The sequence below is a fragment of the Perognathus longimembris genome, chromosome 20 (genome assembly GCF_023159225.1).
Source record: "Perognathus longimembris pacificus isolate PPM17 chromosome 20, ASM2315922v1, whole genome shotgun sequence".
NCBI classification, from domain to species: Eukaryota; Metazoa; Chordata; class Mammalia; order Rodentia; family Heteromyidae; genus Perognathus; species Perognathus longimembris.
Genome location: NC_063180.1, coordinates 16,314,272 through 16,328,059, shown reverse-complemented (window position 1 = coordinate 16,328,059; position 13,788 = coordinate 16,314,272). Strand labels below are relative to the sequence as shown.

Here is a 13,788-nt window from a genome sequence, read left to right as displayed (position 1 = left end):
AGGGGCTGCGGGGCCCAGGCGCACGGGGACAGACAGCCACACGCGCTGGAGACAAGAGCAGGCTTTATTGGAATTCGGGGGCTGCGCGGGGCTGGGGGCCGCGGGGTGCGCGGGTCCTGTGGGAGGGGAGGGGCAGGAGGCCTCCGGCCCTCCGGGGGGGTCCCCCTCTCTCTCCCCCCCTCCCCTCCTTCCCCCTCCCTCCCCCCAGCCCGGCTGCGCTGCGGGGCTGCTCTGGGCTCCGTGGCTTCGGGATGCTCTACCGCACGCGGGTGGACAGACCTGAGGGAGGGAACACACAGCCTGGGTGTCGGAGGGAGGCCAGCGCCCGCTCGGGGGGTGCCTCTCCCCACCCCCTGCTTTCAGGGAGAGAGAGAGAGAGAGAGGGCTGGGGGCCTCGCTCCTCGCCCCCTTCCTCCAAGGAGAGCCCGGAAAAGGTTCTCAGGAGCATCCTTCGCCCCCAAACACCCACAGTCTCCCCAAACTCACGACGGATGGAGCTCCGGAAAGTTCCCTCCTCTTCATCAGGCTCCCCAGTTCTGGAAAGGGAAGAGGCGGACACAGATGGAGAGCAGCCACTCCCGGTGCCCCCCTCAAGGCAGCCCTCCATTCCCATTTGGGGGTACGAAGCCCAGCTCTGGATGACAGCCAGGCTTGGGGGAGAGGGGAACGGAAATGAACACCCTCCCCCCCCCAAGCAGGTTAGATGTGTTTCAGGAGGCCCAGATCCTGCCTGTTATCCTAGCTACTCCAGAGGCTGAGGTCTGAGGACTGTGGTTCAAGGCCAGCCAGGGAAGGGAAGTCCTCAAGACTCTTATCTCCAATGGACCAGCAAAAAGCTATTAGTAGCTGGGCGCTGGTGGTTCACCCCTGTCATCCTAGCTACTCAGGAGGCTGAGCTCTGAAGATCACGGTTCAAAGCCAGCCCAGTTAAGAAAGTCTGTGAGACTCTGATCTCCAGTGAACCACTAGAAAACGGGACGTGGAGCTGTGGCTCAAGTGGTAGAGCGCCAGCCTCGAGTGAAAAAGCTCCGGGCCCTGCATTCCAGCCCCGTGCAGGCGTGCATGCATTTACACGTAACATACTGCAGAATCCACAGTGTCTGCAGGTGCCCGTGCACTGTAACCACGCGGGAGAACGCGTCTAACTGGGCCGGGGTGTGGTGATCTCATTCCCCCCCCCCCCCCACCGTCGCCGCCCCTGGCTGGGGCCCAGGCACTGGGCTGCGGGCCGCCCACGGGGGGCCTCCCCCTGGCCGCTGGGCACGGGGGGGGGGGTGGGTGGGAGACAGCGAGGCGGCGGGCGTCTTACTTCTGCTGCTGGTTGAACTTGCACCGGCATTTCTTGCCTGTGAGGGAGAGGAGGGGAGCAGAGGCTGTGACCCGCCCCCCCAGGAGCCCGCCGCGCCCCACCCACCCACCGCGCTGGGAGCAGCACCGCCGCCGCGCCGGCTGCGGAGGAGCGGGAGGCAGGGCCCGGGCTGGGGAGGAGCGGGAGGCAGGGCGGGGCCCAGGCGTCCGGGGGAGGGAGGGGAGAAAGGGGGAGGGAGGGAGGCGGGCACGTGGTAAGGGGCGGGGCCAGGAGAAGCTGGAACTGGGGCGGGGCCGGAGGAGGGGCAAAGCTGGAGTGGGCGGGGTTCAAGTGGGCGTGGTCGATGCCAGATCGGGGCGGGGCCAGGACGAGGCTGGAACTGGGGCGGGGCCAGAGGAGGGCAGGGCTGGAGGCGGGGGTTAAAGTGGTCCGGGCGGGGCGGGATGTGGGCATAGTCAGTAGTCGGTTGGAGGCGGGAGAGGGCGGTGGTTTGGAAGTAAGGCGAGGCCAGGCCAGGGTTGGAGGTATAAGGAAGGCGGGCTGTGGTGGAAGTGCAAGCTGTTTGGGGGGCGTGGCTGTTTGAGGGGCGTGGTCTGGGGCGGGACTGGAGGCGGAGGGGCGGGTTTGGGGGCGGAGTCATTACTGTGTCCTAAGGGGAAGGCAGGGCTAGGCATGTGGTGGGCGTGGCCTCTTGTCGCGATGTGGGTGTGGCCGGGGCGGGGCGGGCGGGGTGGGGGCGGGGCCGGAGCGGGTGCAGACACTCACTGAGGATGATGAGGATGCCCAGGATGAAGAGGATCCCGGCGATAGTGAGGCCTCCGATCCTCAGGGGACTTGTAGTCTACGGATTGGCAGGGCGTGGGAGAGAAGGAAGGAGGTCAATTAGAGAGAGGAGAGAGGGAGGCGGAGAGGGAGCGGGTGGGAAGGAGGAGGGAGGGGAGGAGTAGGGCCAGGGCAGCAAGGGACAGCAGAAGATGGGCCGCGGGGTACTGTGAATGCTTGAGTGAAAGAGAGAGAGATGGGGGGAGAGGGAGAGAGACAGACAGACAGAGAAACAGAGACAGCTGGAATGACAGAGAGAGAGAAAGAGGAAAAAAAACAAGGCCTCCCCAAAATAGGAGCTCCCCTCACCATAAGTGAATGGGTCGTGTTCCGGTGAAGCTTCTGGAAAGAGAAAGAGAGAGAGAGAGAGAGCAGCTTTGGGCTGCTGCCTGGCTCCTGGGCTAGGAACAGGAGGCAGGGAAAGACCCTTTGGGGCCTGATCTTCCTGGGCTGGCATTTGGGGCACTGTGGGGCTCTCGGCAGGCTGCCCCACCTGCTCCGGGTCCTGGCTGCCCCTCTGCCCTGACCTCGCTGGCCCACCCCGGCCTGATAGCATACAGTGTGTCATCCATACCCAAAGACAGCTACCACCCACTCCCACCTGCAGCTGGCCCAGAGGACCTTCCCCCCACATGCCAGCCTGTGAGTGACAGGAACTGTCATGGAGACCCCCAATTTCCTGTCACCCCACCTCCCTTCCTCTCCAACTCACCTGCCTTGGCCAAGGCGAGGAGGCCCACACAGAGAACCAAAGTATGGATGACAGATGCCATTGTCCTGAGGGGAGAAGAGTAAGGGAAAGGCCGGCACTGGAGGCTCACACGTGGAACCCTAGCTATTCAAGAGGCTGAGATCTGAGGATTGAAATTCAAAGCCAGCCTGGGCAGGAAAGTCCAGGAGACTCTTCTCTCCAGTGAGCCACCAGAAAACCAGAAGTGGTGCTGTGGCTCAAAGTGGTAGAGCACTGGCCTTGAGAAAAAGACCTCAAGGACGGGCCTTGAGTTCAAGCCCCGTGACCAGCGAGAGAGAAAGAGAGAGAGAGCGAGAGAGAGAGAGAGAAACATTGGCCCTCCCCCATAACAAGCCCCAAACCCAAAGGGGTTAAATCCTACACAAGCCAGGGGCTTAATCACAATTGTCAGTCATTCAGCCCAGTTGCCCAAGAAACAGGGGCACCACTGGCCTCTTGGGGCTGTGTCACCAAAACAACTCACCAACTGTGGGACGGCAAGTACCAGAGATGGACACACAGGGGCCTCCCCAGCCCCACACGGGGCCTCCACCTCCAGATCCACACCCCCCCCCCCACCTACCCAAGCAGGGGGTCAGGATCCCCACGTGTGAGGCACAACCAGAGCAGGCGACACTGGGCCCTGGGCCCACCCGTCCCGTGTCCCAGCACACCAGGGCTCCGCTCTGTCTCCTGCAGTCCCAGCGCTCTAGGTCTGGGCCGCCCGCCCGCTCTCTGCCTGACCCCGTGTATAAATATCTCCCGCTTCACCCCAGAGGAATTCGCACAAGCCACTGGGTCACAGCCTTGCCCCCTTCCTCCCTTGTATTATTTGGGGGATCACACATAGGCCTGCGAGGGTAAAGCCTGGTGGGTTGCAAGCTGCTGAGAAAAGAGGGGGGGGGGCAGGGACCAGCCCCGGGGGCCACCTCTGGGTGCCTAAGCAGCGCCCCTGAGCAGTCAACACCAGCCAAGAATCCTAGAGACAGAAGACAGATGTGCAGGGCGGAGCCGCGCACGCGCACGGGGGCGGGGCCAGAGGGAGGCCCCAGCACCCTCCCTCCCACAGCTGGCTGGAGGGACTGGGGGTGCCTTCATAGGACAAGAAGATCTGTGTCCACCTACACCCCAACAGCAGGGAGTCACCCCTGTTCTTACCCTGCAACAGCACCCCTCTGTGTCTGTTTTCTCCTCCACCACCACCCCCCCCTCTCACCATGGGTCAGGCCTGCGGGGCGCCGGGATTGGCCACTCCTGTTCCCAAAAATAGGCCACCCAGGCTAGAGCAGGGGAGAGGGCGTGGGGGGGGCGGACGACGCTTACCCTGATCACGCTGTCCCCTGCTGAAAGAAGGTCCCCCAAATGTCCGGGCTGTGACCCCGGGGCTGACACTCCAGACCCCCTGGTCCTGGGCTGGAGACAAGCACCCCTAGCAGGCCCCACCCTTCCCCTCCCAACCAGCAGCTGTAATTGGAGCTCGGGCTGGAGGGGGGCCAGGGGGCGGCCCCCAGCCCAGACCGCCCTGTCCACTGGGTTAACTCTCTCAGCTCAGACTGGATCAACAGGCCGTGCCCCAGGGCATGCTCCACAGAGCCCGACTCAGCTGTACACATGGGGTCTGGCCTAGCATGTAGCTTCTGCCCAGCGTGGGAGGGTGATTCCCCTACCCCACCCCCACCCCCGGGGCTGAAGGCCAGGCAGGCTCAGGGTGAAAAGGCCAGAGGCTTCAGATCACAATGTTCTTTTGGGGTTTGGGGTTGAGTTTTTTTGGTGCTGGTTTTGGGGACTTGAACTCAGAGCCTAGGCCCAGTCCCTGCTTTGTTTTTCCTGCCCAAGGCTAGCACACTACCACTTCACTATTTCATTGGAAATAATAGTCTCAGGGACTTTCCTGCACAGACTGGCTTTGAACTTTGATCCTCAGATCTCAGCCGCCCCAGAAGGTGGGGTTACAGGAGTGAGCTACCAGGGCCTGGCTGACCATAGTACTTTGTGCAGCCCTTGTCAGAATCCCAGGGTTGTTGGTTTCTTTTGGAGGAGGAGTCTTTCAGAGTGTGTGTGTGTGTGTGTGTGTGTGTGTGTGTGTGTGTGTCCTTGCTGTCTCCTGCTGGCTCTAAGATTTGCCAGGGACTAGTACACACATGTGCACACACACATATACACACACACCAGCAGTGACACAACTGGCCACACTGCCACAGACAGACAGACACCGTGTGTTCATGCAGTGCAAAGCCACCAACCAACACGTTTAACCTTGAACTTTCCCTTCCCGGAGCTCATGTGTCCCTGATGATGGGGAGGGGGGAGGGGAAGCCAGCAGGGTCCCATGGACAATAGTCTAAGTTCACAGGCCTTGGTGACAAGGACCTAAAAACTCTGCCTCCCGGCTGTGTGACTTTGGGCAGCCATTGTCACCTCCCTGTCCCTGGACTTCCTGCACTATAAAGTGGAGAAATCAAGCTGGGATCTGAGGATGGTGGTTCAAAGCCAGCATAGGCAGGAAAGTCCATGAGACTCTTATCCCCAATGAACCACCAAATGATGATGATGATAAGCTAAAAGTGGAGGAGGTGTGGCTCGGGGGAAAGCACGATCCTCAGACCTCAGCCTCTTGAGTAGCTAGGATGACTGGCACTGGGCCTCAAGACTGTTTTCAAAAGGAGAAAACTGAAGTTCAGCCTAGGGCAGCTGATTTTTCCCGAGGCTCCCCCTTGGTGATCAAGCACCGACATAACCCCAGCCTCAAGCGTCAGACACCCACCGCTCTCAGGACGAACGTGGCCCACAATGCCCCTGGCCCAAGAAGGCACCAGTGGCTCTGAGGCCCCTCCGTGCCTGTCTTTCTGAGTCGTCTCAGCCCCTGGCCTGGTGGCCCTGCACCCCAGGGTCACTAGCCATGCCTGGTTAATAATAACCCTAATGTTTATGCAGCGCAAAGGTGAGCACCCAGCAGCCAGGGCGCCCACAGGAGGGGGCACCTGGCCAGCGCTTGGCAAGTGCAGCTTCCTCCTCGCCCGGGCTCACTCCGGATCCTCCACTGCCCCCTGGTGGCACAGCCTGGAATCCCCTCGCTGGGTGATGCTGGGGAAACAACGTTTCTAAGCCTCAGCTGCTCCTCCTAGCTACTCAGGAGGCCCAGAGCTGAGGATCCGGGTTCAAGGTCAACCGGGACAGGAAGGCCACGAGACTCTTATCTCCAGTAAGCCAAAAGGGAGCTGGAAGAGGAGGTATGGCTCAAGTGGTAGAGCACCAGCTACGGGACAGCACCCAGGCCCTAATTTCAAGTTTCAGTACTGGCACACAGACAGACAGACACACACACACACACACACACACACACACACACACACACACACACCTTGAAACCAGATGCCTGTGTTTGGATCCTGGCCTGTCATCCTAATCTCTGCCCTCAGTTTCTCTACCTGGAAACAGGTACAAATCTCTCTCTCTCTCTCTCTCTCTCTCTCTCTCTCTCTCTCTCCTCTCCCTCTCTCTCTCTCTCTCTCTCTCTCTCTCTCTCTCTCTCTCTCTCTTCTCTCTCTCTCTCTCTCTCTGTTTGCCGATCCTAGGGCTTGAACTCAGGGCCAGAGCACTGTCCCTGAGGTTTTTTTTGTTTGTTTTGCTCAAGGCTAGCACTCTACCACTTGAGCTACAGCACCACTTTCAGCATTTAAATATTTTATTTTATTCTGTGTGTGTGTGTGTGTCATTGGCGGTAAGGATCTCAGAGCCTTTCCTGGCCAGGCTGGCTTTGAACTGTGGTCCTCAGATCTCAGCCTCTTGAGTAGCTGGGGTGACTGGCGTGGACACGGAGGCCTGGTTGTTAGAGGAAGTTGTAGCGCAGAGCTTGGGGCAGAGGAAAGGGCAGCAAGGGAGCCGGCATCCCTGTCCACAGATCCTGGGCTGAGCCGTCACTGACTGACCCACAGGGTCCTCAGGGTTAATGGTGAAGGAGGGGAGGGCGTAGAGGCGGGGGGAGGGCAGGGCGGAGGAGGGGAAGGAGGGGAGGGGGACGGGAAGGAGGGGCCGGGTACCCACAGGGCTGTGGCCCTGCCCCATGTGGCCACCAGAGGGCACAGCTGGGCCTGCGCTGGCTCCTCCAATCCCCGGTGACCGCGCCCACCACACCCTCCGGGAGAAGGGGCCCCAGCTGGGCGTGGCCAGTGACCCCCCCCTCCCCATTTGCACAGACACCTGCTCCCCACCCGGGGGCCACCGCCTGGATGCACTGACCAGAGAACCTGGGGTGGGGGTTGGCTGGGAGCGTCCTGGTGACACCGCCCCCCCAAGAGGACACGGGTCCGTTCCCCAGGTCCCCAGGCTGCTGACCCCCTCCCCCTCCCCCATCCCTCCCCCCTCCCCCTTGCTGATCCTCTAACTCTCCCCAGCTGAGCCCATCTCAGGCCAACAGCAGGGGGGCCGGCCATGCAGAGGGCCACACAGACACACAGACCAGACGGACAGACACACAAAGGCATCGAGAGCCACCCTGGAGATTCAAGTCGGGAGGAGAAAGGAGACCCTGTCGCCGGCCCGACGGCCGACCCCGTCGCCGGGCCCAGGGCAGGCTGACAGAGGCCCAGAGCCGCGGCTGGGGGAGCCCGGCCCAGCGGGCATCATGCAGTGTGTGTTGGGCTCAGCCGGGTGGAGGTAGTGGGGGCTCTAGTGGGGGACTGGGGGGGGGGAGCAGAAAAGGGGGATGGGAGGGACGAGGCTACTGCTGCTGCTGCTCGCTGGGGCAGGGGTCGGGGGGGCCTGGAGACCCCCAAAAGGGAAATGTCCTTCCCGCTGCTCCTGCTCCAAAGACAGCGCCCTGTGTGAGGGCTCCCCCGAGCTGCCCGAGAGCTTCGCCCCAACACTTCTGTCACTGTGAGTGCCTGGGCCTCGTGGGGCTGGGGGGAGGGGTGCAGGGAAGCAGGGGACCCCGAGGGGGGAGGCAGAATGCTGGGGAGGCAGGAGTCCCCCTCCCCAGCAGGAGCTTGGGCAGCAAAGGATCTTGGGATGTTGGGACGAGACCAAAGAGGGTTCAGAAGGCAGTATGGGGGGGGGGGGGACCTGGGGGACTCAGGGAGCGAGACAGTTGAGGGGTGCGGGGTGAGTCCTGTTGGGGTCTTTGCAAACTACAAGGGCAAGTGGGGGTGAGAGGCCAAGCGGGGAGCTCCCAGGTGTGGCGGCGGCAGTGTGGGGGGCTCAGGTTTGAGATGACAGCACCACAATGGCTTTCTCCTGCCTCACTTCCCCCTTCCAGCTCGCTGGTGAGATTGGGGATCCCCCAGCTGAAGGCGGGCAGCTTCCTCAGGATGCCAACGCTGCACCTGCTGTGAGTGGGGCCTGGGCCCTGGGTGTGGGAAGTCCTGCACGCACCTGTGGGGGGGGGGGGTGCATCTGGGTGTGCATACATGTGGGGTGTAGGTCCATGGAGTGTGCACACAGGAACGTGTGACCCCACCTGTGTCTTTGCACACCTACCAAAAGGCCTGTGGGGCCAAAGTACCAGTGTCAGAATGGGGTCTGAGCTGGGTGCCAGCAGCTCAAGCCTGTCATCCCAGCTACTCAAGAGGCTGAGATCTGAGGATCGCAGTTCAAAGCCAGCCGGGGCAGAAAAGGCTGGGAGACTCTTCTCTCCAGTGAGCCACCAAAAAGTGGATCTGTGGCTCAAGTGGCAGAGTGCTAGCCTTGAGAGGAAAAAAAAGCTAACAAACAGTGCTCAGGGCCTGAGTTCAAGTCCAGCATTGGCAAAGAAGGAAGGGAAGGAGGGAAGGAGGGAGGGAGACGAAGGGAGGGAGGGAAAGGAGGGAGGGAGAGAGGGAGGAAGGAAGGAAGGAAGGAAGGAAATCTCTGTTTTGCTCCTTTCTCAGGCTCTTCACCTCCAACTCCTTCTCTGTGATTGAAGACGACGCGTTTGCCGGCCTGTCCTATTTGCAGTACCTGTGAGCTCAGGCCGGGGCTGGGGACAGGTGGGGCCTGGGAGGAGAAGCCTGGTGCACACACGGCAACCAGAGGAGGAAGAGGAGCTGATGAGGGTGATAAAAATGGTGGAGCCAGGTCCCGGTGGCTCACCCCTGTCATCCTAGCTACTCAGGAGGTTGAGATCGAAGGATCAGGGTTCAAAGCCAGCCTGGGCAGGAAAAGCTGTGAGACTCTGATCTCCAATAAATCAGCAAAAAGGCCAGAAGTGGAGGTGTGGCTCACATGGTAGAGCACCAGCCTTGAGCCACAAAGCCAAAGACAGTGCCCAGGCCCTGAGTTCAAGTCCCAGTATCCCCCCCACACACACATGCACACGCACACATACACAAAGAGAGGTTTCCCTGGGGGTCACTGAGGTGAGGAGCCCAGAGGTAACACTTCCTGTGGTCCCTCAACCCTGTGGTTCCCCCCACCTTCTCCCCCCTCCTACAGCTTCATTGAGGACAACGAGATTGGCTCCATTTCCAAGAACGCCCTCAGAGGCCTACGCTCCCTCACTCACCTGTGCGTGCCCCCCGCCTCGCCCTTCATGGCCCTCCATGACCGAGACACCCCCCCCACCCGGTCGCCAAGACCGGATGGGCCCCCCATCTCCCCTTCCTCCTCCCCCAGGAGCCTGGCCAACAACCGCCTGGAGGCTCTGCCCAGATTGCTGTTCCGAGGCCTGGACACGCTGACCCACGTGTGAGAATGGGGGGGGGGGGAGGGGTCTTGGGGAGCCCAGCAGGACCTTCTCCACCCCCACCCCACCCCTGGGGGGGGGGGAAGCTGGGTCCTAGCCCCCTCGCCTCCCCGGCTTTTGGCCCCAGGGATCTGCGGGGAAACCCTTTCCAGTGTGACTGCCGCGTGCTCTGGATCCTGCAGTGGATGGCCACGGCCAACGCCAGCGTAGGGAGCGGGGCCTGCGCGGGGCCCGCCGCCCTGGCCCGCACGCAGCTTCAGCATCTGGAGCCCACCAGCTTCAAGTGCAGATCCCTAGGTAAGAGCAGGCAGCCCAAGCCCGAGCCGCGGCTCACGCCTGCCGTCCTAGCCACCCAGCAGGCCGGCCAGAGCAGGAAAGTCCTGGAGACTCCCATCTCCAATGAGCCGGCAAAAAGCCAGAAGTGGAGGTGTGGACCAAGGTGGTAGAGCACCAGCCTAGAGTGGAAAAAATAAAATAAAAGGCTGGGCCGGGAATGCGGCTTAGTGGTAGAGTGCTCACCTAGCACACATGAAGCCCTGGGTTCGATTCCCCAGCACCACAGAAACAGAAAAAGACAGAAGTGGCGCTGTGGCTCAGGTGGTAGAGTGCTAGCCTTGAGCAGAAAGAAGCCGAGGACGGTGCTCAGGCCCTGAGTTCAAGGCCCAGGACTGGCCAAACAAAAAATAAATTGAAACTAAAAAAATAAAAAGCTAAGGGACAACGCTGGGGCCATGAGTTGAGGTCCCAGTGCTAACATGTGTGCGCGTGCGTGCACACACATACACACTTGCACGCACACCTTAGCTGTGTACAGATAGTTCTAGGAACAGGACACAAAACACAGGGAGGCTTAAGGGGGGGGGTCACCCTTGTTTTGTTTTGCTTCTGGGGCAGAGGCTTAAGGTCAGAGCCCCACCCACCCCAGGCAGCCCCGCCCAGGAAGCCCCGCCCACTACAGGAGGCCGTTCACGCCCACCCCCATGCGGCCCCGCCCACCCCAGGCAGCCCACCATGCCACGCCCACCCCTGGTAGCCCCGCCTCACCACGCCCGGGCGGCCACGCCCACCCCAGGAGGCCCACCATGCCTATTCCTGGCAGCCCTGCCCAAACCCCGCCCACCCCACCCTCATGCGGCCCCGCCCACCCTTCACAGCCCCGCCCCACCATGCTCCGGGTTGCCACGCCCACCCCGACCAGCCACTCCCCAGGCCTGGGAACCGCTATTCAGTAACTCCATAGGCTTTCAGTGACCACCACCCCAACACATACACACCCCAACCCCCGGCCAAGAAGGGATGAGGACACTGGTCCTGTCCTCATGGGACAAGCAGTTCTGGGGCTGAGGTGATACCAATTAAGATTGCTCCGTGCCTGGAGAAGAGAGCGCCCGGGCTCACACCTGTCACCCCAGCTACTCAGGAGGCTGAGATCTGAGGATCACCATTCAAAGCCAGCCAGGGCAGGGAAGTCCATGAGACTCTTGTTTCCAGTGAACCAACACAAAGCCAGAAACGGCTGTGGCTCAAGTGGCAGAGAGCCAGCCTTGAGCAAATCTTAGAAGCTCAAGGACAGTGCCCAGGCCCTGAGTCCAAGCCCAGGACCTGCACAAAACAGAATATTCTACACCTCGTGATCAGTTCATGGAGTGGTTGTCCTGTCCCTGTTAGGAGTGTCACAGGAGACTTCTCTGGAGACACCATAGTGGATGGGAATTCAGCTCTGTGAAAAAGAGGGAAGGGCACTCCAAAGAGAGGGACTGGCATGAACAGAAGCCCTGGGGCCATCTGGAATTGGCAAGGAAAGATATTAAAGCCAGATAAATTGTTTTCACACGAGCTGACCAGTCCAATATTATACCTCGCCTGACCACATCTGGTTTCCGGGAGGCTGGGGGGCAGGGAGGGGGAATACGTAAAGAAGTTCTTTTTGTTGTTGCTGTGCGAGGTGGGGCTTGAACTCAGGACCTGGGCGCTGTCCCTGCACTCTTTTTCACGCAAGGCTAGTGCTCTACCACTTTGAGCCACAGTCCCACTCCTGGCTCTTTGTTGCTTCCTTGGATATAAGAGTCTCCCAGACGGACTTCCCTGCTGGAGAGGCCTCCAGCCCATGGTCCTCAGATCTCAGCCTCCTGAGTAGCTAGGAGGACAGGTGTGGGGCCCAGGTGCCCTGGTGCTGGCTGGGCCTTGTGGAAGTGGGGGAGGGGGGCTCCCAGATCTGCCTACCTCTCTCCTGCCCCCTCCTAGAGCTATCCTGGTTCCAGAAGATCGAGGAGCCGGCTCTGGGCGTGGAGCCCTTCTCCTACCAGGGCGCTGCGCACCTGGTGCTGGCCCAGCCCTTCGCCGGCCGCTGCCTCATCCTGGTGTGGGATTATGGCCTCCAGCGCTTCAGGCCCGAGGAGGAGCTGTCAGGTGAGCCCCCTCCATCACCCTCCTCCCGCCTGCGCCCCTGCCCGTGTCCCCGGCACGGCGGTGACCGTGCGCCCCGTCCCTCCGTCCGTCTATCCGCAGCGCCGTCGGTGGTGGCCTGCAAGCCGCTGGTGCTGGGCGCGCGGCTGCTGGTGCTGAGCGCGCGGCTGTGGGGCGGCTCGCAGCTGTGGGCGCGCGCGGGCCCCGAGCTGCGCCTGGCCCCGCTGCAGGCGCTGGGCCCCGGGCGGCTGCTGCGGCCCAACGACGCCGAGCTGCTGTGGCTGGACGGTCAGCCGTGCTTCGTGGTGGCCGACGCGTCCAAGGCGGGCACCACCACGCTGCTGTGCCGCCAGGGCGCCGGCTTCTACCCGCGCCAGAGCCTGCACGCCTGGCGCCGCGACACGGACGCCGAGGTGCTGCGGCTGGACGGCCGGCCGCACCTGCTGCTGGCCTCCGCCTCGCTGCGGCCCGAGCTCTTCCAGTGGCTCGGAGGCCGCTTCCAGCGCCGCACCGACATCCCCGAAGCCGAGGGCGCCTACTCCGCCAGCCACTTCCACCACGCCGGCCAGCTCTTCCTCTGCCTCACCCGCTTCATCGGGGACTCCATGGTGAGCCTGGGGCCTGGGCTCGGGGGCACGCCGGCTGGCGTGGCCACCCTGCGGCCCGGGGCCCCCCCACCAGCACCCCAGCACACCCCTGAGGTCTCAGCCACTCAGGAGGCTGAGATCGGAGGATCGCAGTTCCAAGCCAGCCCCAGGGAGAAAGCCCAGGAGACTCTGATCTCCAGGGAGCCACCCGAAAACCCAAGCGGCGCTGTGGCTCAAGTGGTAGAGAGCACCAGCCTTGAGCTGAAGAGCTCAGGGCCAGCGCCCAGAGTCCAAGCCCCACGACTAAGCCCCCCAAAACCAAAACCAAAACTGTGACCTGGCTTGAGGGGCCTACTTTATCTTTATTCTTCTGGTGCCAGGGCCTGGGAGCTGGCCCTGAGCTCTTTCCCTCAAGGCTGGTGGTGCTCTGCCACATGGAACGTCTACAGCTGGTTTTCTGGTGGTTCACTGGAGATCAGAGTCTCACGGGCTGTCCTGCCTGCGCTGGCTTTGAACCATGATCCTCAGATCTCAGCCTCCTGAGTAGCTAGGACGACAGGCGTGAGCCACCGGCGCCCGGGTTGGATGGTGACTTATAAAGCTAAGGATGCTAGTGGGACTTGGGGGGTCCTGCCTGGCTCCCCAGCTGCCCCGGGCTGAGCCCGCCGCACTGCCGCCCGCAGGTCATGCGTTGGGACGGCGCCATGTTCCGCCCTCTGCAGCGCCTTCCTTCCCGCGGCGCCCACGTCTTCCAGCCCCTGCTCATCGCCAGGGACCAGCTGGCCATCCTGGGCAGTGATTTTGCCTTCAGCCAAGTCCTCCGCCTTGAGCCCGAGCGGGGGCTCCTGGAGCCGCTGCAGGAGCTGGGGCCCCCGGCTCTGCTCTCCCCCCCGCGCCTTTGCCCACGTCGCCGTGGCCGGCCGGCGCTTCCTCTTCGCCGCCTGCTTCAAGGGCCCCACGCAGATCTACCAGCACCGCGAGCTGGACCTCAGCGCCTGAGAGGGCAGGGCCTCTGATCCCGACAGTGCTGGGGGCGGGGGCAGCATCTGGGGTGCCGCCTGGCCGGCCAGAACCAATCACCAACTGTCAGTCCAGCCCTAGCCAGCCAGGGGGAAGGATTTGCTGGGCTGGGGAAAACGGAGAATTGGCGCCTTGCAGAGCTTTGGGGCTGGGCAGACACCCCATATTGACTGGAGGAAGGGGCCGATCCCCCAAAGGTGACGGGGGGGGGCGGCCTCAGGCTGGGGGGGTGGGGGGATCTGAGGGGTGCTCACGC

General features: G+C 62.2%; 2 protein-coding genes across 2 annotated transcripts; one reads left to right on the top strand and one right to left on the bottom strand.

The window, feature by feature from the left end:
* Positions 1 to 159: 159 nt before the first annotated feature.
* Positions 160 to 7,484, bottom strand: Fxyd1 (FXYD domain containing ion transport regulator 1). Its single transcript, XM_048329955.1, has 8 exons — positions 7,389 to 7,484; positions 4,185 to 4,290; positions 2,844 to 2,908; positions 2,441 to 2,473; positions 2,075 to 2,150; positions 1,310 to 1,346; positions 487 to 536; positions 160 to 279 (listed from the first exon to the last, which is right to left on the bottom strand). Exons 1-8 carry the CDS (start codon positions 7,482 to 7,484, stop codon positions 257 to 259), a joined length of 486 nt encoding a protein of 161 aa, XP_048185912.1. The 3' UTR covers positions 160 to 256.
* An 82-nt stretch (positions 7,485 to 7,566) lies between these two features.
* Lgi4 (leucine rich repeat LGI family member 4) lies at positions 7,567 to 13,588 on the top strand. Its single transcript, XM_048329771.1, is given in 10 exon segments — positions 7,567 to 7,736; positions 8,116 to 8,187; positions 8,726 to 8,797; positions 9,270 to 9,341; positions 9,450 to 9,521; positions 9,647 to 9,816; positions 11,764 to 11,928; positions 12,028 to 12,533; positions 13,196 to 13,399; positions 13,401 to 13,588. Coding segments are annotated over 10 exon segments (1,614 nt in total). The 3' UTR covers positions 13,512 to 13,588.
* Positions 13,589 to 13,788: the final 200 nt, after the last annotated feature.